The 25,940-nt window shown below is 49.5% G+C and overlaps 1 protein-coding gene across 3 annotated transcripts; it reads right to left on the bottom strand.

Annotated features, from left to right (window-relative positions):
• Positions 1 to 393: 393 nt before the first annotated feature.
• C6H17orf58 (chromosome 6 C17orf58 homolog) lies at positions 394 to 25,922 on the bottom strand. 3 transcript variants are annotated; one of them, XM_040437420.1, is made up of 5 exons: positions 25,786 to 25,922; positions 11,927 to 12,358; positions 11,660 to 11,743; positions 5,678 to 5,869; positions 394 to 870 (listed from the first exon to the last, which is right to left on the bottom strand). In XM_040437420.1, the coding sequence occupies exons 2-5, from the start codon at positions 12,318 to 12,320 to the stop codon at positions 680 to 682; spliced, it is 861 nt and encodes a 286-aa protein (XP_040293354.1). In that variant the 5' UTR covers positions 12,321 to 12,358; positions 25,786 to 25,922; the 3' UTR covers positions 394 to 679. The 3 variants fall into 3 exon arrangements, with proteins under 3 accessions (XP_040293354.1, XP_040293353.1, XP_040293355.1); XM_040437419.1 differs by lacking the exon at positions 25,786 to 25,922 and adding an exon at positions 23,879 to 24,201; XM_040437421.1 differs by lacking the exons at positions 5,678 to 5,869; positions 25,786 to 25,922 and adding an exon at positions 23,879 to 24,200.
• Between the last annotated feature and the right edge of the window lie 18 nt (positions 25,923 to 25,940).

The raw sequence follows: 25,940 nt of genomic DNA, 5'->3' as shown, positions 1-25,940 counted from the left end.
TGACACGTGGTGGTGCCTGATCCAAGATGGCGTCCGACAGGTAGTCTGGTACTTGAAACGTGGTGGTGGTGCCTGATCCAAGATGGCGTCCGACAGGTAGTCTGGTACTTGAAACGTGGTGGTGGTGCCTGATCCAAGATGGCGTCCGACAGGTAGTCTGGTACTTGACACATGGTGGTGGTGCCTGATCCAAGATGGCGTCCGACAGGTAGTCTGGTACTTGACACATGGTGGTGGTGCCTGATCCAAGATGGCGTCCGACAGTATGTACAATGTCGACTGAAAGCTGTAATGTGGGGCGTGGTCTATGCTAATGAGGGGAGGAGACATGTGGCGCCTGACATGATGTACATGAGGAGGCTAAACCAAGATGGCGTCTGTATTAATGATCTAACAGCAGCGTGGCGCACTACATGCGTGTGGATGATAGGAGTGTGAGTGGCGGCTCGTCAGTATCCGCTCCAGAGTCTGGCCGACCCTATAGATCTCACCGTTCTTTACAGGCTTAGATACGTCTCCTGCCGCTCAGGATCTGCAGAGAGCTGTCATGTCTCAGGGCTCTCCACATGGATTCTAACCCCCATCGTCCGCCCTGCTAGTCGGAGAACGTTACTGATGTCTCGGGATTCAGCTTTAATGACAGGAATGGCGCCATATTGTATGTACTCGTCACCTTACGTCATTTACATTTAGCATGTGTGGCCGCCAGGACCTTGCGCTCCTTCTTCCGGTTAAACCTCCTGATGAAGCTCCTGCCGCTCGTCACCAGCCCGTCTCCAGCTCGTAACCGGCCGCTGACCGCCCGCTGCACCGACGACGGCAACTCCATCCTCTTATGGTAGATCTGCCCCATTATAATGTAACGGCCGCCTGGGGGGAGGGAAAGGGTAAGAGAAGTCTGCAGCCGTGTATCTAAGCCTAGCACCTGTGATACACTGCTGTATCTATTCCTGTAATGTAATACTGTCTGCTGAGCTGTGTATCTAATCCTATCCTGTGTGATACTGTCTGCTGGGCTGTGTATCTAATCCTATCCTGTGTGATACAGTCTGCTGAGCTGTGTATCTAATCCTACCCTGTGTGATACTGTCTGCTGAGCTGTGTATCTAATCCTATCCTGTGTGATACTGACTGCTGAGCTGTGTATCTAATCCTATCCTGTGTGATACTGTCTGCTGAGCTGTGTATCTAATCCTATCCTGTGTGATACTGTCTGCTGAGCTGTGTATCTAATCCTACCCTGTGTGATACTGTCTGCTGTGCTGTGTATCTAATCCTACCCTGTGTGATACTGTCTGCTGAGCTGTGTATCTAATCCTATCCTGTGTGATACTATCTGCTGAGCTGTGTATCTAATCCTATCCTGTGTGATACTGTCTGCTGAGCTGTGTATCTAATCCTGTCCTGTGTGATACTGTCTGCTGAGCTGTGTATCTAATCCTATCCTGTGTGATACTGTCTGCTGAGCTGTGTATCTAATCCTATCCTGTGTGATACTGTCTGCTGTGCTGTGTATCTAATCCTATCCTGTGTGATACTGACTTCTGAGCTGTGTATCTAATCCTATCCTGTGTGATACTGTCTGCTGAGCTGTGTATCTAATCCTCTCCTGTGTGATACTGTCTGCTGAGCGGTGTATCTAATCCTATCCTGTGTGATACTGTCTGCTGAGCTGTGTATCTAATCCTATCCTGTGTGATACTATCTGCTGAGCTGTGTATCTAATCCTGTCCTGTGTGATACTGTCTGCTGAGCTGTGTATCTAATCCTCTCCTGTGTGATACTGTCTGCTGATCTGTGTATCTAATCCTATCCTGTGTGATACTGTCTGCTGAGCTGTGTATCTAATCCTATCCTGTGTGATACTGTCTGCTGAGCTGTGTATCTAATCCTATCCTGTGTGATACTGTCTGCTGAGCTGTGTATCTAATCCTATCCTGTGTGATACTGTCTGCTGAGCTGTGTATCTAATCCTATGCTGTGTGATACTGTCTGCTGAGCTGTGTATCTAATCCTATCCTGTGTGATACTGTCTGCTGAGCTGTGTATCTAATCCTATCCTGTGTGATACTGTCTGCTGAGCTGTGTATCTAATCCTATCCTGTGTGATACTGTCTGCTGAGCTGTGTATCTAATCCTATCCTGTGTGATACAGTCTGCTGCTGTGTATCTAATCCTATCCTGTGTGATACTGTCTGCTGAGCTGTGTATCTAATCCCATCATGTGTGATACTGTCTGCTGAGCTGTGTATCTAATCCTATGCTGTGTGATACTGTCTGCTGAGCTGTGTATCTAATCCTATCCTGTGTGATACTGTCTGCTGAGCTGTGTATCTAATCCTATCCTGTGTGATACTGTCTGCTGAGCTGTGTATCTAATCCTATCCTGTGTGATACAGTCTGCTGAGCTGTGTATCTAATCCTATCCTGTGTGATACTGTCTGCTGAGCTGTGTATCTAATCCTATCCTGTGTGATACTGTCTGCTGAGCTGTGTATCTAATCCTATCCTGTGTGATACTGTCTGCTGAGCTGTGTATCTAATCCTATCCTGTGTGATACAGTCTGCTGCTGTGTATCTAATCCTATCCTGTGTGATACTGTCTGCTGAGCTGTGTATCTAATCCCATCATGTGTGATACTGTCTGCTGAGCTGTGTATCTAATCCTATGCTGTGTGATACTGTCTGCTGAGCTGTGTATCTAATCCTATCCTGTGTGATACTGTCTGCTGAGCTGTGTATCTAATCCTATCCTGTGTGATACAGTCTGCTGAGCTGTGTATCTAATCCTATCCTGTGTGATACTGTCTGCTGAGCTGTGTATCTAATCCTATCCTGTGTGATACTGTCTGCTGAGCTGTGTATCTAATCCCATCATGTGTGATACTGTCTGCTGAGCTGTGTATCTAATCCTATCCTGTGTGATACTGTCTGCTGAGCTGTGTATCTAATCCTATCTTGTGTGATACTGTCTGCTGAGCTGTGTATCTAATCCTATGCTGTGATACTGCCTGCTGAGCTGTGTATCTAATCCTCTCCTGTGTGATACTGTCTGCTGAGCTGTGTATCTAATCCTATCCTGTGTGATACTGTCTGCTGAGCTGTGTATCTAATCCTATCCTGTGTGATACTGTCTGCTGAGCTGTGTATCTAATCCTCTCCTGTGTGATACTGTCTGCTGAGCTGTGTATCTAATCCTCTCCTGTGTGATACTGTCTGCTGAGCTGTGTATCTAATCCTACCCTGTGTGATACTGTCTGCTGAGCTGTATCTAATCCTATCTTGTGTGATACTGTCTGCTGAGCTGTGTATCTAATCCTATGCTGTGATACTGCCTGCTGAGCTGTGTATCTAATCCTATCCTGTGTGATACAGCCTGCTGAGCTGTGTATCTAATCCTATCCTATGTGATACTGTCTGCTGAGCTGTGTATCTAATCCTATCCTGTGTGATACTGTCTGCTGAGCTGTGTATCTAATCCTACCCTGTGTGATACTGTCTGCTGAGCTGTGTATCTAATCCTGTCCTGTGTGATACTGTCTGCTGAGCTGTGTATCTAATCCTATCCTGTGATACTGTCTGCTGAGCTGTGTATCTAATCCTATCCTGTGTGATACTGTCTGCTGAGCTGTGTATCTAATCCTATCCTGTGTGATACCGTCTGCTGAGCTGTGTATCTAATCCTATCCTGTGTGATACTGTCTGCTGAGCTGTGTATCTAATCCTATCCTGTGTGATACTGTCTGCTGAGCTGTGTATCTAATCCTATCCTGTGTGATACTGTCTGCTGAGCTGTGTATCTAATCCTGTCCTGTGTGATACTGCCTGCTGAGCTGTGTATCTAATCCTATCCTGTGTGATACTGACTGCTGAGCTGTGTATCTAATCCTATCCTGTGTGATACTGTCTGCTGAGCTGTGTATCTAATCCTATCCTGTGTGATACTGTCTGCTGAGCTGTGTATCTAATCCTATCCTGTGTGATACTGTCTGCTGAGCTGTGTATCTAATCCTATCCTGTGTGATACTGTCTGCTGAGCTGTGTATCTAATCCTATCCTGTGTGATACAGTCTGCTGGGCTGTGTATCTAATCCTATCCTGTGTGATACTGTCTGCTGAGCTGTGTATCTAATCCTATGCTGTGTGATACTGTCTGCTGAGCTGTGTATCTAATCCTCTCCTGTGTAATACTGTCTGCTGAGCTCTGTATCTAATCCTATCCTGTGTGATACAGCCTGCTGAGCTGTGTATCTAATCCTATGCTGTGTGATACTGTCTGCTGAGCTGTGTATCTAATCCTCTCCTGTGTGATACTGCCTGCTGAGCTGTGTATCTAATCCTATCCTGTGTGATACTGTCTGCTGAGCTGTGTATCTAATCCTATCCTGTGTGATACTGTCTGCTGAGCTGTGTATCTAATCCTGTCCTGTGTGATACTGTCTGCTGAGCTGTGTATCTAATCCTATCCTGTGTGATACTCTCTGCTGAGCTGTGTATCTAATCCTATCCTGTGTGATACTGTCTGCTGAGCTGTGTATCTAATCCTCTCCTGTGTGATACTGTCTGCTGAGCTGTGTATCTAATCCTATCCTGTGTGATACTGTCTGCTGAGCTGTGTAACTAATCCTATCCTGTGTGATACTGTCTGCTGAGCTGTGTATCTAATCCTATCCTGTGTGATACTGTCTGCTGAGCTGTGTATCTAATCCTCTCCTGTGTGATACTGTCTGCTGAGCTGTGTATCTAATCCTATCCTGTGTGATACTGTCTGCTGAGCTGTGTATCTAATCCTATCCTGTGTGATACTGTCTGCTGAGCTGTGTATCTAATCCTATCCTGTGTGATACAGTCTGCTGGGCTGTGTATCTAATCCTATCCTGTGTGATACTGTCTGCTGACCTGTGTATCTAATCCTATCCTGTGTGATACTGTCTGCTGAGCGGTGTATCTAATCCTATCCTGTGTGATACTGTCTGCTGAGCTGTGTATCTAATCCTATCCTATGTGATACTGTCTGCTGAGCTGTGTATCTAATCCTATCCTGTGTGATACCGTCTGCTGAGCTGTGTATCTAATCCTGTCCTGTGTGATACCGTCTGCTGAGCTGTGTATCTAATCCTCTCCTGTGTAATACTGTCTGCTGAGCTCTGTATCTAATCCTATCCTGTGTGATACAGCCTGCTGAGCTGTGTATCTAATCCTATGCTGTGTGATACTGTCTGCTGAGCTGTGTATCTAATCCTCTCCTGTGTGATACTGTCTGCTGAGCTGTGTATCTAATCCTATCCTGTGTGATACTGTCTGCTGAGCTGTGTATCTAATCCTGTCCTGTGTGATACAATCTGCTGAGCTGTGTATCTAATCCTATCCTGTGTGATACTGTCTGCTGAGCTGTGTATCTAATCCTATCCTGTGTGATACAGTCTGCTGAGCTGTGTATCTAATCCTATCCTGTGTGATACTGTCTGCTGAGCTGTGTATCTAATCCTATCCTGTGTGATACTGTCTGCTGAGCTGTGTATCTAATCCTGTCCTGTGTGATACTGTCTGCTGAGCTGTGTATCTAATCCTATGTGATACTGTCTGCTGAGCTGTGTATCTAATCCTGTCCTGGCTGGAGGATGCACACAGGACTACTCTCCCCACTGTGTAGCCTGAGTGCAGTAGTAGTCCTCACCCAGCTGGAGGTGCAGACAGGGCTGCGGACAGTGCGGGGCGTTCACCACCAGGACGGTGACCCTGAAGAAGACGTCGTCCGGTGTGATGTAGAGACGATTCATCTTGTAGAAGCCGCCGCTGTTCACCAGGACGCTGAGGAGCTGGACGCCTCCGCCGACCGCGTCCACGTCATGGACGATCCCGTTCACGGCTGCGGGGGAGGATGGGAATATAATCAGACGTCAGCGCTCCTGTGGGCGCCAGCATCCATGTTGGGTGTTGGGGCGCCATAGAGTCCATTGTCACAGTGCCCAGTGTCATAGAGTCCGGTGTCGCAGTGTCTGATGTTGCAGTGCCCAGTGTCATAGAGTCCGATGTTGCAGTGTCTGATGTCGCAGTGCCCGCTGCCGTAAAATCCGGTGTAGCAGTGTTTGATGTTGCAGTGCCCAGTGTCATAGTCTGGTGTCGCAGTGTCTGATGTTGCAGTGCCCAATGTCAGAGTCCGATGTTGCAGTGTCTGATGTCGCAGTGCCCGCTGCCGTAAAATCCGGTGTAGCAGTGTTTGATGTCTTAGTGCACGCTGCCGTAGAGTTCAGTGTCGCAGTGTCTGATGTTGCACTGCCTGCTGCCATAGAGTCCGGTGTCGCAATGTCTGCTGCCGTACAGTTCGGCGTCGCAGTGCCCGCTGCTGTAGAGTCCGGTGTCGCAGTGTCTGATATTGCAGTGCCCAGTGTCATAGAGTCCGGTGTCGCAGTGTCTGATGTTGCAGTGCTTAGTGTCATAGAGTCCGGTGTCTGATGTTGCAGTGCCCAGTGTCATAGAGTCCGGCGTCGCAGTGTCTGCTGCCGTACAGTTCGGCGTCGCAGTGCCCGCTGCCGTTGAGCCCGGTGTCGCAGTGTCAGATGTTGCTGTGCCCAGTGTCATAGAGTCCGGTGTCGCAGTGTCTGATGTTGCACTGCCTGCTGCCATAGAGTCCGGTGTCGCAGTGTCTTCTGCCGTACAGTTCGGCGTCGCAGTGCCCGCTGCTGTAGAGTCTGGTGTCGCAGTGTTTGATGTTGCAGTGCCCAGTGTCATAGAGTCCGGTGTCGCAGTGTCTGATGTTGCAGTGCCCAGTGTCATAGAGTCCGGTGTCGCAGTGTTTGATGTTGCAGTGCCCAGTGTCATAGAGTCCGGTGTCGCAGTGTCTGATGTTGCAGTGTCCAGTGTCATAGAGTCCGGTGTCGCAGTGTCTGATGTTGCAGTGCCCAGTGTCATAGAGTCCGGTGTCGCAGTGTCTGATGTTGCAGTGCCCAGTGTCATAGAGTCCGGTGTCGCAGTGCCCGCTGCCGTTGAGTCCGGTGTCGCAGTGTCTGATGTTGCAGTGCCCAGTGTCATAGAGTCCGGTGTCGCAGTGTCTGATGTTGCAGTGTCCAGTGTCATAGAGTCCGGTGTCGCAGTGTCTGATGTTGCAGTGCCCAGTGTCATAGAGTCCGGTGTCGCAGTGTCTGATGTTGCAGTGCCCAGTGTCATAGAGTCTGGTGTCGCAGTGTCTGATGTTGCAGTGCCCAGTGTCATAGAGTCCGGTGTCGCAGTGTCATAGAGTCTGGTGTCGCAGTGTCTGATGTTGCAGTGTCTAGTGTCATAGAGTCCGGTGTCGTAGGGTCTGATGTTGCAGTGCCCAGTGTCATAGAGTCCGGTGTCGCAGTGTCTGATGTTGCAGTGCCCAGTGTCATAGAGTCCGGTGTCGCAGGGTCTGATGTTGCAGTGCCCAGTGTCATAGAGTCCGGTTTCGCAGTGTCTGATGTTGCAGTGCCCAGTGTCATAGAGTCCGGTGTCGCAGTGTCATAGAGTCCGGTGTCGCAGTGTCAGATGTTGCAGTGCCCAGTGTCATAGAGTCCGGTGTCGCAGTGTCTGATGTTGCAGTGCCCAGTGTCATAGAGTCTGATGTTGCAGTGCCCAGTGTCATAGAGTCCGGTGTCGCAGTGTCTGATGTTGCAGTGCCCAGTGTCATAGAGTCCGGTGTCGCAGTGTCATAGAGTCCGGTGTCGCAGTGTCAGATGTTGCAGAGTCCGGTGTCGCAGTGTCTGATGTTGCAGTGCCCAGTGTCATAGAGTCCGGTGTCGCAGTGTCTGATGTTGCAGTGCCCAGTGTCATAGAGTCCGGTGTCGCAGTGTCTGATGTTGCAGTGCCCAGTGTCATAGAGTCCGGTGTCGCAGTGTCTGATGTTGCAGTGCCCAGTGTCATAGAGTCCGGTGTCGCAGTGTCTGATGTTGCAGTGCCCAGTGTCATAGAGTCCGGTGTCGCAGTGTCTGATGTTGCAGTGCCCAGTGTCATAGAGTCTGGTGTCGCAGTGTCTGATGTTGCAGTGCCCAGTGTCATAGAGTCTGGTGTCGCAGTGTCTGATGTTGCAGTGCCCAGTGTCATAGAGTCCGGTGTCGCAGTGTCATAGAGTCTGGTGTCGCAGTGTCTGATGTTGCAGTGCCCGCTGCCGTAAAATCCGGTGTAGCAGTGTTTGATGTCTTAGTGCACGCTGTCATAGAGTCCGGTGTCGCAGTGCCCGCTGCTGTAGAGTCCGGTGTCGCAGTGTCTGATGTTGCAGTGCCCAGTGTCATAGAGTCCGGTGTCGCAGTGTCTGATGTTGCAGTGCCCAGTGTCATAGAGTCCGGTGTCGCAGTGTCTGATGTTGCAGTGCCCAGTGTCATAGAGTCCGGTGTCGCAGGGTCTGATGTTGCAGTGCCCAGTGTCATAGAGTCCGGTTTCGCAGTGTCTGATGTTGCAGTGCCCAGTGTCATAGAGTCCGGTGTCGCAGTGTCATAGAGTCCGGTGTCGCAGTGTCAGATGTTGCAGTGCCCAGTGTCATAGAGTCCGGTGTCGCAGTGTCTGATGTTGCAGTGCCCAGTGTCATAGAGTCTGATGTTGCAGTGCCCAGTGTCATAGAGTCCGGTGTCGCAGTGTCTGATGTTGCAGTGCCCAGTGTCATAGAGTCCGGTGTCGCAGTGTCATAGAGTCCGGTGTCGCAGTGTCAGATGTTGCAGTGCCCAGTGTCATAGAGTCCGGTGTCGCAGTGTCTGATGTTGCAGTGCCCAGTGTCATAGAGTCCGGTGTCGCAGTGTCTGATGTTGCAGTGCCCAGTGTCATAGAGTCCGGTGTCGCAGTGTCATAGAGTCCGGTGTCGCAGTGTCAGATGTTGCAGTGCCCAGTGTCATAGAGTCCGGTGTCGCAGTGTCTGATGTTGCAGTGCCCAGTGTCATAGAGTCTGATGTTGCAGTGCCCAGTGTCATAGAGTCCGGTGTCGCAGTGTCTGATGTTGCAGTGCCCAGTGTCATAGAGTCCGGTGTCGCAGTGTCATAGAGTCCGGTGTCGCAGTGTCAGATGTTGCAGTGCCCAGTGTCATAGAGTCCGGTGTCGCAGTGTCTGATGTTGCAGTGCCCAGTGTCATAGAGTCCGGTGTCGCAGTGTCTGATGTTGCAGTGCCCAGTGTCATAGTCTGGTGTCGCAGTGTCTGATGTTGCAGTGCCCGCTGCCGTTGAGTCCGGTGTCGCAGTGTCTGATGTTGCAGTGCCCAGTGTCATAGAGTCCGGTGTCGCAGGGTCTGATGTTGCAGTGCCCAGTGTCATAGAGTCCGGTTTCGCAGTGTCTGATGTTGCAGTGCCCAGTGTCATAGAGTCCGGTGTCGCAGTGTCATAGAGTCCGGTGTCGCAGTGTCAGATGTTGCAGAGTCCGGTGTCGCAGTGTCTGATGTTGCAGTGCCCAGTGTCATAGAGTCCGGTGTCGCAGTGTCTGATGTTGCAGTGCCCAGTGTCATAGAGTCCGGTGTCGCAGTGTCATAGAGTCCGGTGTCGCAGTGTCAGATGTTGCAGTGCCCAGTGTCATAGAGTCTGGTGTCGCAGTGTCTGATGTTGCAGTGCCCAGTGTCATAGAGTCTGGTGTCGCAGTGTCTGATGTTGCAGTGCCCGCTGCCGTTGAGTCCGGTGTCGCAGTGTCATAGAGTCCGGTGTCGCAGTGTCTGATGTTGCAGTGCCCAGTTTTATAGAGTCCGGTGTCGCAGTGTCTGATGTTGCAGTGCCCAGTGTCATAGTCTGGTGTCGCAGTGTCTGATGTTGCAGTTCCCGCTGCCGTTGAGTCCGGTGTCGCAGTGTCATAGAGTCCGGTGTCGCAGTGTCTGATGTTGCAGTGCCCAGTGTCATAGAGTCCGGTGTCGCAGGGTCTGATGTTGCAGTGCCCAGTGTCATAGAGTCCGGTGTCGCAGTGTCATAGAGTCCGGTTTCGCAGTGTCTGATGTTGCAGTGCCCAGTGTCATAGAGTCCGGTGTCGCAGTGCCCAGTGTCATAGAGTCCGGTGTCGCAGTGTCAGATGTTGCAGAGTCCGGTGTCGCAGTGTCTGATGTTGCAGTGCCCAGTGTCATAGAGTCCGGTGTCGCAGTGTCTGATGTTGCAGTGCCCAGTGTCATAGAGTCCGGTGTCGCAGTGTCTGATGTTGCAGTGCCCAGTGTCATAGAGTCCGGTGTCGCAGTGTCTGATGTTGCAGTGCCCAGTGTCATAGAGTCCGGTGTCGCAGTGTCATAGAGTCCGGTGTCGCAGTGTCTGATGTTGCAGTGCCCAGTGTCATAGAGTCCGGTGTCGCAGTGTCTGATGTTGCAGTGCCCAGTGTCATAGAGTCCGGTGTCGCAGTGTCTGATGTTGCAGTGCCCAGTGTCATAGAGTCCGGTGTCGCAGTGTCTGATGTTGCAGTGCCCAGTGTCATAGAGTCCGGTGTCGCAGTGTCTGATGTTGCAGTGCCCAGTGTCATAGAGTCCGGTGTCGCAGTGTCATAGAGTCCGGTGTCGCAGTGTCTGATGTTGCAGTGCCCAGTGTCATAGAGTCCGGTGTCGCAGTGTCTGATGTTGCAGTGCCCAGTGTCATAGTCTGGTGTCGCAGTGTCTGATGTTGCAGTGCCCGCTGCCGTTGAGTCCGGTGTCGCAGTGTCATAGAGTCCGGTGTCGCAGTGTCTGATGTTGCAGTGCCCAGTGTCATAGAGTCCGGTGTCGCAGGGTCTGATGTTGCAGTGCCCGCTGCCGTTGAGTCCGGTGTCGCAGTGTCTGATGTTGCAGTGCCCAGTGTCATAGAGTCCAGTGTCGCAGTGTCTGATGTTGCAGTGCCCAGTGTCATAGAGTCCGGTGTCGCAGTGTCTGATGTTGCAGTGCCCAGTGTCATAGAGTCCGGTGTCGCAGTGCCCGCTGCCGTTGAGTCCGATGTCGCAGTGTGAAAAAAAGAATTAGACGAACAAGACGCAAAATCAGCTGGTATATGAGTCTGTGAGGGTCATGTGACCTGCAGCAGAGTTCGGACGCGACCGCTGCATATCGCACTGCGACACCATGGGCGATTGCTATGTGCGTACATCATCGTGTATGAAGAAGGGGGCGTGTCCTCTCGAAGTGTCGCATGGCAGAGGATGACCTTCTAATTGGAAAGAAGTGGATCCGTAAATTCGGAGACTTTTGTAAGGACCGTCAGTAATTTGTAGAGATGAAGCCGATGCGCGACCAGTACATAGCGGACCCCCCTTCCCCCCCCCGGATGGACCAGTACATAGCGGACCCCCCCGGATGGACCAGTACATAGCGGACCCCCCGGATGGGCCAGTACATAGCGGACCCCCCCGGATGGGCCAGTACATAGCGGACCCCCCCGGATGGGCCAGTACATAGCGGACCCCCCCCGGATGGACCAGTACATAAAGCCCCCCCCCCCCCCCCCCCCCGGATGGACCAGTACATAGCGGCCCCCCCCGGATGGCCCAGTACATAGCGGACCCCCCCGGATGGACCAGTACATAGCGGACCCCCCCGGATGGGCCAGTACATAGCGGACCCCCCCGGATGGGCCAGTACATAGCGGACCCCCCCAGATGGGCCATCAATACGCTGCTCCCGGAGGGCGGGGGTGGTATAGACGCTGGCGGTCACATTTCCTGAATGGCGCATGTACGAGTGACCTGTGACCCTTGGGTGCGGAGCGCGGTGAGGTGATCCGTTACTTACCAAAGTCGCTGTGACAATAGGCCTCCCGCTCGTCCCGCTCTCGGTGGCAGTCCGTCACACAGGCCCAGTCTTTACCGTCGGGCTCTAGAAAACACAGGAGGAGTGTGATGTAGTGCAGCCTCTAATCTGATCCCTTCTCTTGTTTGCTGTCAGTGAATGGAAGTACTCACAGCTGAGCGATTCTTACAGTTGTATCTGCACAAAGCTGTCTACAATGATACACTGTAACAAACCCTCAGCGAGCACTGATGAAGGACTGGGCCGCACCTCTCCTGAAGACGCTGACGTGGTGGAGGAGACTTGCCGGATGCCGGTTGGTGGCCGCTCTGCTGGAGTTCTGGGTCGCCTCGGCGGCTCTTGGATCCGTTTTCCGTGGCCGGTTGCTCTCGTAGTCTGGCGCCCCTTTGGGGTAAGTATGAGGCGAGGCGAGGATGGGGCCCGGCTGGTTCCTGTCCTTCCCTGAGCCGCCATACTGGTTTGCTGCGGGTCGCCCACTCCGGGCGTTCACCGGGAGGCTGTTGCCGTGGTGACCGTCCGTCTTCCTCAGTCCCGTGTTATTGTCCAGCGTCGGCTTCGTCTTCAGAGTCTTCTTCCCATCGCCCGAGATGTGAGGCTGGTCGGGGTGCCTCACCGCGGGGGCCCTGCCAGGACTGCCCTCCATCTCTCTGGAGGGGCCCCGGGGCAGACTGTCCGGAACATCTGAGGAAGAAAGAAGGTTTGTTACTTTTTATACTCCAGTCACATCCAGAGCTGCAGTACAATAACTGTGTACTCCAGCTCTGGATATGATTGGAGTATAAGATGTATACTCCTGTCACATCCAGAGCTGCAGTAGAAGAAATTATACTCCAGTCACAACCAGAGCTGCAGTACAAGAGCTTATACTCCAGTCACATCCAGAGCTGCAAAACAAGAACTTATACTCCAGTCACATCCAGAGCTGCAGTACAAGAGCTTATACTCCTATCAGATCAGAGCTGCAGTACAAGAGCTTATACTCCTGTCACATCCAAAGCTGCAATACAAGAACTTATACTCCAATCACATCCAGAGCTGCAGTACAAGAACTTATAATCCAGTAACATCCAGAGCTGCAGTACAAGAACTTATACTCCAGTCACATCCAGAGCTGCTGTACAAGAACTTATACTCCTGTCACATCCAAAGCTGCAATACAAGGATGTATACTCTTGTACTCCAGCTCTGATTGTGACTGGAGTATAAACTCTTGTACTCCATCTCTGGATGTGATTGGAGTACAAGACGTATACTCCTGTCACATCCAGAGCTGCAGTACAAGAGCTTATACTCCTGTCACATCCAGAGCTGCAGTACAAGAGCTTATACTCCAATCACATCCAGAGCTGCAATACAAGAACTTATACTCCAATCACATCCAGAGCTGCAGTACAAGAACTTATACTTCAATCACATCCAGAGCTGCTGTACAAGAACTTATACTCCAGTCACATCCAAAACTCCAGTACAAAATCTTATACTCCTGTCACATCCAGACCTGGAGTACAAGAGCTTATACTCCTGTCACATCCAAAACTGGCGTACAAGAGCTTATACTCCAGTCACATCCAGAGCTGTAATACAAGGACGTATACTCCTGTCACATTAAGAGCTGCAGTACAAGGACGTATACTCCAGTCACTTCCAGAGCTGTAATACAAGGACGTATACTCCTGTCACATTAAGAGCTGCAGTACAAGGACGTATACTCCAGTCACTTCCAGAGCTGTAATACAAGGACGTATACTCCTGTCACATTACGAGCTGCAGTACAAGGACGTATACTCCAGTCACTTCCAGAGCTGTAATACAAGAGCTTATACTCCTGTCACATTAAGAGCTGCAGTACAAGGACGTATACTCCAGTCACTTCCAGAGCTGTATTACAAAGGAAAGTTGTTCTACCAGGAAGGCGGAGGGTTAATGCGCTTGTGCTCTCTGTTACCAGTGGTGTCTATCGTACCGGAGACAGAGAGGGCGAGAAAAGGGGGCGAGAGGACGGCGCCAAATATAACGCCCCCCCCCCCCACCTGACACCCAGAAGAGAAATACCTGAAGACTGCAGAACATCGCTCTGTCCTCTCCAAAGATATACCCTGCAGATTATTACACCTCTGACCTCTCTAGAGATCTGCAGAACATCGCTCTGTCCTCTCTACCTCCTGACAGATACATAGTGATATATCCTGCAGATTATTACACCACTGACTCTAGAGATCTGCAGAACATCGCTCTGTCCTCTCTACCTCCTGACAGATACATAGTGATATATCCTGCAGAGTATTACACCACTGACCTCTAGAGATCTGCAGAACATCGCTCTGTCCTCTCTACCTCCTGACAGATACATAGTGATATATCCTGCAGATTATTACACCACTGATCTCTAGAGATCTGCAGAACATCGCTCTGTCCTCCTCTCCACCTCCTGACAGACACATAGTGATATATCCTGCAGATTATTACACCACTGACCTCTAGAGATCTGCAGAACATCGCTCTGTCCTCTCTACCTCCTGACAGACACATAGTGATATATCCTGCAGATTATTACACCACTGATCTCTAGAGATCTGCAGAACATCGCTCTGTCCTCTCTACCTCCTGACAGATACCTAGTGATATATCCTGCAGATTATTACACCACTGACCTCTAGAGATCTGCAGAACATCGCTCTGTCCTCTCTACCTCCTGACAGACACATAGTGATATATCCTGCAGATTATTACACCACTGACTCTAGAGATCTGCAGAACATCGCTCTGTCCTCTCTACCTCCTGACAGATACATAGTGATATATCCTGCAGATTATTACACCTCTGACCTCTCTAGAGATCTGCAGAACATTGCTCTGTCCTCTCTACCTCCTGACAGATACATAGTGATATATTCTGCAGATTATTACACCTCTGACCTCTCTACAGATCTGCAGAACATCGCTCTGTCCTCTCTACCTCCTGACAGATACCTAGTGATATATCCTGCAGATTATTACACCTCTGACCTCTAGAGATCTGCAGAACATCGCTCTGTCCTCTCTCCCTCTTGACAGATACATAGTGATATATCCTGCAGAGTATTACACCACTGACGTCTCCAGATCTGCAGAACATCGCTCTGTCCTCTCCACCTCCTGACAGATACATAGTGATATATCCTGCAGATTATTACACCTCTAGAGATCTGCAGAACATTGCTCTGTCCTCTCTACCTCCTGACAGACACATAGTGATATATCGTGCAGATTATTACACCACTGACTCTAGAGATCTGCAGAACATCGCTCTGTCCTCTCTACCTCCTGACAGACACATAGGGATATATCCTGCAGATTATTACACCTCTGACCTCTAGAGATCTGCAGAACATCGCTCTGTCCTCTCTACCTCCTGACAGATACATAGGAAAAATTCTTACCTGGGATTTTACTTTCCTTGAGTCCGTAGGCAGCACAGAATGGGTTAACTTTGTTCTCATCCGATCCTTGGACCGCCCACCTAGATAATAGGTACAGATTAAAACAATTAACTCATTAGTAGTGACCTATAAAGGCTGCTCCAGCCAGAACCTCCTTGTGTTAATACAAATAGACTCAGACCAAGAATTATGCCAAAAAACAATATAAGAAATTTATTAGGGAGGGTATACTTGTGCTGCCTACGGACTCAAGGAAAGTAAAATCCCAGGTAAGAATTTTTCCTTTCCCATTTCGTCCTACGGCAGCACAGAATGGGATTTTCATAGATCACAAGGGGGGGTATCCTCACTCAGAGCTGCAGACAGAACCCCGGTACCAAAGGCTGAGCTCCTAGCGTTAACATCCAAACTATAATGCTTGACGAAGGTCAGGGAGGAAGACCAGGATGCTGCATTGCAGATTTCTTCAATCGAGACCTGTGCGACCTCTGCCCAAGAAGTAGCCGTGGCCCTGGTGGAATGTGCTCTTACTGGAAATGGAGGTGATATCTTTTCCAGAGAATAGGCTTCCATTATTGTGGCTTTGATCCATCTTGCCAAAGTATCTTTAGAAGGAGAAGAACCCTTTCTTGGCCCAGAGAAGAGGACAAAAAGATTTTCTACTGCTCTGAATTCTCTTGTTCTTTGTAAATAGATAAGTAGAGCTCTTTTAACATCCAATGTATGTAAGAGTATCTGGTTCTCGTCCATAGGCTCAGGAAAAAATACTGGGAGGAACGACTCTCTATTTTTGTTTGCTGTTGAAGGGACTTTAGGCAAAAAGGCTGGCATAGTACGAAGTAGAACCCCATCTGGCAGGAAACGTAAGTATGGGAATTTTGAAGACAATGCCTGAAGTTCCCCCAGTCTTTTGGCAGACGTAATTGCTGTGAGGAATAGAGTCTTGCAGGAGAGCCATTTGTAGTCCACTTCTTGTAATGGCTCAAACGGGGGAGCTGCAAGCCTTTTTAGTACCAGAGAAAGATCCCAGATGGGTACTGGGTCTCTATGAACAGGTTTGAGCCTCTTGATTGCCTTGAAAAACCGGAATATCAAAGGATGATGAAGGAATTCATTCTCTGTTACAGAGTTTATTGCCGTCATGTGGGATCTTAGCGTATTTGGCTTGAGCCCTTTCTGGAACCCATCTTGGAGGAACTGCAGGATGTCAGAAATATTGATGGTTTCATGGCTGGTCTGTGACATCCAGGATAGAAATTTTCTCCAGACTTTAGCATATTTTCTGTTGGTAGAGTCTTTCCTAGATGCCAGCAGGGTGTTGATTACCGATTGTGACAAGCCCATTCTCTCTAGTCTACTTCTCTCAGCCTCCAGGCCGTAAGGTGTAGACGTTGTAGATTTTGATGATACAGGTTGTTCTGCAACAGGAGATCTGGCTACAGGGGGAGTTTCCAGAAGTTCCCCTTGGACAAGTGAAGAAGAAGGGGAAACCATGACCTTCTCGGCCAAAATGGCGTGATCATAATGGCCTGAGGCTTCTCCTCTGCTATCTTCCGAAGAACTCTCGGGATGAGAGGTACTGGGGGAAATATATAGACGAATAGGCGTTCCCAGCTCATGGAGAAGGCGTCCACCACTGTTGGACTGTCGAAGCTGTTCAGCGAACAAAACCTGCTCAGTTTTCTGTTCTCTGCTGTCGCCATCAGATCCCATGCAGGAGAGCCCCACTTCTCTGTAATTTGGTGAAAAACGGACTGATTGAGCTCCCATTCGGCTTGGTTCACAGTCTTCCTGCTCAGATGATCCGCTTGCGTATTGCAGCAGCCCCTGATATGCGCTGCTTTTAGTTCCAGCAGGTGTGATTCCGCCCAGCTGAAAATAGTTTTGCACAGCTCCAGAAGAGGTCCGCTCCTCGTACCTCCCTGTTTGTTCAGGTAGAATACGGTAGTAAAGTTGTCCAAATGGATCAGAACGGATCTCCCTACTATATCGGACTTGAAGTGGCGAAGAGCCAACAGAACCGCCTTCAGCTCTTTGTAGTTCGACGATTCTTTGTGAAGATCCTCGGGGCTGAACATAACCCGAAGGGAAGAGCTCTGAACTGGTAATGCAAAACTTCTCTTCCTCTTTTGATGGCAACTCTCAGGAATCTTCTTGACTGTGGATTTATAGGAACATGCAGATAGGCGTCTTTGAGATCTAAAGAAGCCATGAACAGGTTCTTCCTAAGGACAGCAGCAATGGATCTCATCGTCTCCATTTTGAAATGGATTTTCTTTAGATGATGGTTTAAGTAGCGCAGGTCTATGATCAGCCGACTCTTCCCATTCCCTTTGGGTACGCAGAAAATTCTGGAGTAGATTCCGGAGTTTTTGAATCGTTTGGAACTGGTTCCAAAGCTCCCTTTTCTATGAACTCCCTTAACAAAAGAAAGATCTGTGGATCTCTTGGTTTGTTCACAGTAAACCTGTCTTTCGGTGCGCAACTGAACTCCAGATTGTAGCCATTTTGTATGATGTCCAGAGCCCAGCTGTCTGATGTAATTTGAAGCCAGCTCCGGTGAAAAAGGGATAATCGACCTCCTACCCTTACAATTATGGCGTCAGAATTCCTGCTTCTGAGGCCTATTCTCTTCCGTTTTCCTTTTAGGTTTCTCCGACGAACCCCAAGTTCTACGGTCAGTTCTTCCTCGGCTTGAGTGACCTCTATAGCCTGATCTTCTGGGATCCTGTCTGTAGGAACGAAAAACTCCTGGGTTTCTCCTTCCGCTTGGCTTGAGGAAAACTTAGTACTTTATCCTCCATATTCGCCTTCAAGAGTTTATCCAGGTGAGACCCGAACAATTCTCCTGGCTCAAAAGGGAGGGAACATAAATTGTTCTTAGAAGATGGATCCCCAGACCAGAGCTTCAACCAGAGTGATCTTCGTATGGAGTTCGTGAGAACCATGTTCTTCGCCGTAAACCTTATCGTGTCTACTGGGAAATCACAGAGGAATTCCGTCGCCAGCTTCAGGTTAGGTATTTGCTTCAGGAGGTCTTCTCTGGGGACACCGTCTTCAATGTCCCTGCCAAGATGGCTTAACCATACTCTAAGAGCCCGCGCCACTGGGACTGACGCCATGGCCGCTTTATTAAGAGACGCTAGATAGGTGTGAGACCTCTTAAGGAGGCCATCCGCCTTCCTCTCCATAGGGTCCTTCAATAAAGCCGAGTCATCTGATGGAAAGAATGATTTTCTGGCTAATCTCGTCACTGCTGGGTCTACCCTAGCAGGGCCTTCCCAGCTCGAGGATTCCGCTGGATCTGTTTTATAAACTGCTCTAAATCTGGAGCCTAAGTTCAGCCTTGCCACTGGATGTTCCCACTCTTTACGCAAAACTGCATCAAGAACAGGGTGACCTGGAAACACCGACGCCTTCTTCTTCGGAAAGTAGAAGAGATTATCCTCGTCATGGCTACAGGCCTTTTCCTTACTGGTCTCCATGATACTCTTTACCTCTTTAATAAGATGATTCGTATCAGATTTATTAAAAAGAAAGTTATCTTCTAGAACCTGCGACTCCGAACTAGAGGAGACTTCGCCTTCTGACCGTGAATCCACAGAAGAGGAAGATGGAGACCGACGTCTCCTCTTTTTTGATGACTTTTTAGATTTAGTTTATTTGAGGAAAGCCCTGAACAGAGACATCATCTTGGTGGTGTCGTCATCTGATGTTTCATCTGTATGGGAGCACTGCTCACAGATGTTAGAGGTATGGTCTTCCAGTAAGGGCTGCAGACAGGAGATGCAGAGTGCAGGTTCAGCTCTCTGTTTCTTTTTAGCAGGTGCAGTTCCCTGTGCGTCCTGGAAACACCTGAGGCAGAGATCCTGCAGGAAATCATCAGGAAGGGGTTGGTCACAACCCTGACACAATCTGTGTCTGCTTTTGCGAGCCCTCTTGCTGGATGTGGAGGACATCTGCAATAAAAAATGAAGGTATAAATCATTCAAAATAACAGCAGGGCAATGAGGGGTTAACTGCCTGACAATAGGACAGGCAAATACCTTCAAATCGCTAGAGCTCAGCTGCCTAGGCACCAGGGCATCTGAGCTCTGCATAGTCCCGCTTTTTATACCTGAGATTTGAATTTGGCGCCCAAAAGAATGGGCGTGCGCCTATGACGTCAGACGCCGTCGCGTCTGCGTTCCACGATGCGTTCCATGAAACCGGAAGTGGAAGATAGCCGGCAATACCAGAGCGGCACAGCGCTTAACAGCCAAACCAATGGCCGGACGCTGAAGGGACGCAGGTGGGAGGTAAGCGGGACGAGAGTGGAGCCAGGGAACCATACATGGCTGTAACCACTCTCCGGCCTGGACCTGGAAAAACAAGGTACAACGGCCATCTCCAAGGTGGATCCATAGGTGGGCTTCATCCTCTGATGAGGACAATAAAAAAACACAAGGAGGTTCTGGCTGGAGCAGCCTTTATAGGTCACTACTAATGAGTTAATTGTTTTAATCTGTACCTATTATCTAGGTGGGCGGTCCAAGGATCGGATGAGAACAAAGTTAACCCATTCTGTGCTGCCGTAGGACGAAATGGGAAAGTAATATATCCTGCAGATTATTACATCATTGATCTCTAGAGATCTGCAGAACATCGCTCTGTCCTCTCCACCTCCTGACAGATACATAGTGATGTATCCTGCAGAATATTACACCTCTGACCTCTAGAGATCTGCAGAACATCGCTCTGTCCTCTCTACCTCCTGACAGATACATAGTGATATATCCTGCAGATTATTACACCACTGACTCTAGAGATCTGCAGAACATCGCTCTGTCCTCTCTACCTCCTGACAGATACATAGTGATATATGCTGCAGATTATTACACCACTGACCTCTAGAGATCTGCAGAACATCGCTCTGTCCTCTCTACCTCCTGACAGATACATAGTGATGTATCCTGCAGAATATTACACCACTGACCTCTAGAGATCTGCAGAACATCGCTCTGTCCTCTCCACCTCCTGACAGATACATAGTGATATATCCTGCAGATTATTACACCTCTGACCTCTCTAGAGATCTGCAGAACATTGCTCTGTCCTCTCTACCTCCTGACAGACACATAGTGATATATTCTGCAGATTATTACACCTCTGACCTCTCTACAGATCTGCAGAACATCGCTCTGTCCTCTCTACCTCCTGACAGATACATAGTGATATATCCTGCAGATTATTACACCACTGACTCTAGAGATCTGCAGAACATCGCTCTCTCCTGTCCACCTCCTGACAGATACATAGTGATATATTCTGCAGATTATTACACCACTGACCTCTAGAGATCTGCAGAACATCGCTCTGTCCTCTCTACCTCCTGGCAGACACATAGTGATATATTCTGCAGATTATTACACCTCTGACCTCTAGAGATCTGCAGAACATCGCTCTGTCCTCTCTACCTCCTGACAGATACATAGTGATATATCCTGCAGATTTTTACACCACTGACCTCTAGAGATCTGCAGAACATTGCTCTGTCCTCTCTACCTCCTGACAGATACATAGTGATATATCCTGCAGAGTATTACACCACTGACCTCTCTAGAGATCTGCAGAACATTGCTCTGTCCTCTCTACCTCCTGACAGATACATAGTGATATATTCTGCAGAGTATTACACCTCTGACCTCTAGCAATCTGCAGAACATCGCTCTCTCCTTTCTACCTCCTGACAGATACATAGTGATATATCCTGCAGATTATTACACCACTGACCTCTAGAGATCTGCAGAACATCGCTCTCTCCTCTCTACCTCCTGACAGACACATAGTGATATATCCTGCAGATTATTACACCACTGACCTCTAGAGATCAGCAGAACATCGCTCTGTCCTCTCTACCTCCTGACAGATACATAGTGATATATTCTGCAGATTATTACACCTCTGACCTCTAGAGATCTGCAGAACATCGCTCTGTCCTCTCCACCTCCTGACAGATACATAGTGATATATCCTGCAGATTATTACACCACTGACCTCTAGAGATCTGCAGAACATCGCTCTCTCCTCTCTACCTCCTGACAGATACATAGTGATATATCCTGCAGATTATTACACCTCTGACCTCTGGAGAACTGCAGAACATCGCTCTGTCCTCTCTACCTCCTGACAGATACATAGTGATATATCCTGCAGAGTATTACACCTCTGACCTCTAGAGATCTGCAGAACATCGCTCTGTCCTCCTCTCCACCTCCTGACAGATACATAGTGATATATCCTGCAGATTATTACACCTCTGACCTCTAGATATCTGCAGAACATCGCTCTGTCCTCTCTACCTCCTGACAGACACATAGTGATATATATCTGCAGATTATTACACCTCTGACCTCTAGAGATCTGCAGAACATCGCTCTCTCCTCTCTACCTCCTGACAGATACATAGTGATATATCCTGCAGATTATTACACCACTGACTCTAGAGATCTGCAGAACATTGCTCTGTCCTCTCTACCTCCTGACAGATACCTAGTGATATATCCTGCAGATTATTACACCTCTGACCTCTAGAGATCTGCAGAACATCGCTCTGTCCTCTCTACCTCTTGACAGATACATAGTGATATATCCTGCAGAGTATTACACCACTGACATCTCCAGATCTGCAGAACATCGCTCTGTCCTCTCTACCTCCTGACAGACACATAGTGATATATCCTGCAGATTATTACACCTCTAGAGATCTGCAGAACATCACTCTGTCCTCTCTACCTCCTGACAGACACATAGTGATATATCCTGCAGAGTATTACACCACTGACCTCTAGAGATCTGCAGAATATCGCTCTGTCCTCTCTACCTCTTGACAGATACATAGTGATATATCCTGCAGATTATTACACCTCTGACCTCTAGAGATCTGCAGAACATCGCTCTGTCCTCTCTACCTCCTGACAGACACATAGTGATATATCCTGCAGAGTATTACACCTCTGACCTCTAGAGATCTGCAGAACATCGCTCTGTCCTCCTCTCCACCTCCTGACAGATACATAGTGATATATCCTGCAGAGTATTACACCACTGACCTCTAGAGATCTGCAGAACATCGCTCTGTCCTCTCTACCTCCTGACAGATACATAGTGATATATCCTGCAGATTATTACACCTCTGACCTCTGGAGAACTGCAGAACATCGCTCTGTCCTCTCTACCTCCTGACAGATACATAGTGATATATCCTGCAGATTATTACACCACTGACCTCTCTAGAGATCTGCAGAACATCGCTCTGTCCTCTCTACCTCCTGACAGATACATAGTGATATATCCTGCAGATTATTACACCACTGACCTCTAGAGATCTGCAGAACATCGCTCTGTCCTCTCTACCTCCTGACAGATACATAGTGATATATCCTGCAGAGTATTACACCTCTGACCTCTAGAGATCTGCAGAACATCGCTCTGTCCTCCTCTCCACCTCCTGACAGATACATAGTGATATATCCTGCAGATTATTACACCTCTGACCTCTAGATATCTGCAGAACATCGCTCTGTCCTCTCTACCTCCTGACAGACACATAGTGATATATCCTGCAGATTATTACACCACTGACCTCTAGAGATCTGCAGAACATCGCTCTGTCCTCTCTACCTCCTGACAGATACATAGTGATATATCCTGCAGAGTATTACACCTCTGACCTCTAGAGATCTGCAGAACATTGCTCTGTCCTCTCTACCTCCTGACAGATACATAGTGATATATTCTGCAGATTATTACACCTCTGACCTCTAGAGAACTGCAGAACATCGCTCTGTCCTCTCTACCTCCTGACAGACACATAGTGATATATCCTGCAGATTATTACACCACTGACCTCTAGAAATCTGCAGAACATCGCTCTGTCATCTCTACCTCCTGACAGATACATAGTGATATATCCTGCAGATTATTACACCACCGACCTCTCTAGAGATCTGCAGAACATCGCTCTGTCCTCTCTACCTCCTGATAGATACATAGTGATATATTCTGCAGATTATTACACCTCTGACATCTAGAGAGCTGCAGAACATCGCTCTGTCCTCCTCTCCACCTCCTGACAGATACATAGTGATATATCCTGCAGAGTATTACACCACTGACCTCTAGAGATCTGCAGAACATCGCTCTGTCCTCTCCACCTCCTGACAGATACATAGTGATATATCCTGCAGATTATTACACCTCTGACCTCTAGAGATCTGCAGAACATCGCTCTGTCCTCACTACCTCCTGACAGATACATAGTGATATATCCTGCAGATTATTACACCTCTGACCTCTAGAGATCTGCAGAACATTGCTCTGTCCTCTCTACCTCCTGACAGATACATAGTGATATATCCTGCAGATTATTACACCTCTGACTTCTAGAGATCTGCAGAACATCGCTCTGTCCTCTCTACCTCCTGACAGATACATAGTGATATATGCTGCAGATTATTACACCTCTGACCTCTCTAGAGATCTGCAGAACATTGCTCTGTCCTCTCTACCTCCTGACAGACACATAGTTATATATGCTGCAGACTATTCCGCTCTCACGCGGCGGTTGTGGTAGATGTGATTGCACGGATCGGCCCGTAGCGGATTATTGGAAGTTTGCGGTATACAGACACTTCGGGGGGAAGGCTGCTCTCCTCGGCAGGGCTTGCTGGTAATTGTAGTCCCCGGAAATCGCTGATAGGACAATTCCCAAATCCTCCGCTGTCCCCGGCTCTACACTCACCTTTACGTGCGGCGGTGACTACGGCGGAGATGATGAGGAGGATGAGAGTGCGTCCGGCCCCTGAGAGCATTCTAGTGGCGATGAGCTGCGCCTCCTCTGCCTCCTCGCTGCCTCTGCCAGCCGCATGCTAATGAGGGGCGTCCATGGGGGGAGCGAGGCGCAACAATTCCTCACGTCCTGTCATGACCCACAAACCCATTCAGCCGGCGCCTCGCGACTCCCTCGTTCTGCCATCGCCCCCCCCCCCCCTCCTGGGAGCAGCGAGGCGACATTGACATGTTAATGGACACTCACCGCCGGTAATCCGATAATCTGGCAAATCCTGAAGTCTGTCCAATCACCAACCGGCGGCCATGCTGCATGTCACTCATGGCCTCTTCACACATATTTTAGCGCATATTCGGCGCAGTTTGCGTGCGGCTAATCCTCGCCATGACGAAAAGCAAACCGGCGGCAGAAATCTAAGGGTCGGCCGGTGAACACGGCACTAGGCTACGGCCGGTGGTGGCGTATGTGAAAAAATGTATTTTCCTCTGAATCTGCGTTAAAAGCGTGAGGTGAACGCGTCGTAATGCGGACTGCAGATCCACGCAGAAGAAATCCATAGCCGTATCTATGGCAACGCAAATCCTATTGGGAACAATGGGACGCAGATTTGACGCAGTTCTTACGCCGTACACACTAGGATACGACCACACGTGGCACACGCAACGGATTGTACGTGGCCACGGATCCACCTGCGCCGAGCTCCCAGCAGTGACACCTACAGGCCACGTGAGGCAGTCGTCATGCTGTTCTGCCGCCATCTAGTGGCCGATGAACTGCAGTGAATGGAGAAAGATTTTGGAAGGAAAATTTGAGAAAAATGAATTTTCTTCCATTAGTTCGGGAACATGGCGGGAAAAATACCAATCATTGTTATCATTCAGATCAGGCCAGTAATGGGTTAACACTCTTGTGAGATGGCAGGTAATGTTAAAGGTCCTCTCAGGCGGAAGGTGAGGGGTTAATACTTCTCTGAGGTGGCAGGTGAGGGGTTAATGCTCCTGTGAGGTGGCAGGTGAGGGGTTAATGCTCCTCTGAGGTGGCAGGTGAGGGGTTAATGCTCTGATGCTGAAGGTGAGGGGTTAATAATCCTCTGAGGTGGAATATGAGGAGTTGATGCTCCTCTGAGGCGGCAGGTGAGGGGTTAATGTTCTTTTGAGGTGGGAAGTGAGGGGTTAATGCTCCTCTGAGGCGGCAGGCGACTGTGAGGCGGCAGGTGAGGGGTTAAGGCTCCTGTGAGGTGGCAGGTGAGGGGTTAATGCTCCTCCATGGCGGCAGGTGAGGGGTTAATGCTCCTCTGAGGTGGAATATGAGGAGTTAATGCTCCTCTGAGGCGGCAGGCGAGGGGTTAATGCTCCTCTGAGGCTCCTGTGAGGTGGCAGGTGAGGGGTTAATGTTCTTTTGAGGCGGCAGGTGAGGGGTTAATGCTCCTCTGAGGTGGAATATGAGGAGTTAATGCTCCTCTGAGGCGGCAGGCGAGGGGTTAATGCTCCTCTGAGGCTCCTGTGAGGTGGCAGGTGAGGGGTTAATGTTCTTTTGAGGTGGCAGGCGAGGGGTTAATGCTCCTCTGAGGCTCCTGTGAGGTGGCAGGTGAGGGGTTAATGTTCTTTTGAGGTGGCAGGTGAGGGGTTAATTCTCCTCTGAGGCGGCAGGTGAGGGGTTAAGGCTCCTCTGAGGCGGCAGGTGAGGGGTTAAGGCTCCTCTGAGGCGGCAGGTGAGGGGTTAAGGCTCCTCTGAGGCGGCAGGTGAGGGGTTAATTGACGGACAGGTGAAGAGAAAGACTTTCCTGAAGTGACAGATTAAAAAAAAAAAAAGCGATCGCGGCTACAGAAGGGTTAATCCTGCAGCCATGTCGTCCCTACCATGTACCGGCAGTCAGGGGGTTAAGGCGCCGCACTGTACCAGCAGAGCAGGGGTTAAGCCGCTTCCCGCCATGACGCTCATGAGGCGATTCCCGGCTGCAGTGAGGTCGCGGCCGCAAGGGGATTGTGTGAGGCATATCCATAGCACTTTATCC

Source organism: Bufo bufo, chromosome 6 (genome assembly GCF_905171765.1).
Source record: "Bufo bufo chromosome 6, aBufBuf1.1, whole genome shotgun sequence".
In the NCBI taxonomy this organism is placed as follows: domain Eukaryota; kingdom Metazoa; phylum Chordata; class Amphibia; order Anura; family Bufonidae; genus Bufo; species Bufo bufo.
The sequence above is the reverse complement of the archived record's forward strand: the minus strand, read 5'-3'. Positions and strand labels throughout refer to the sequence as shown.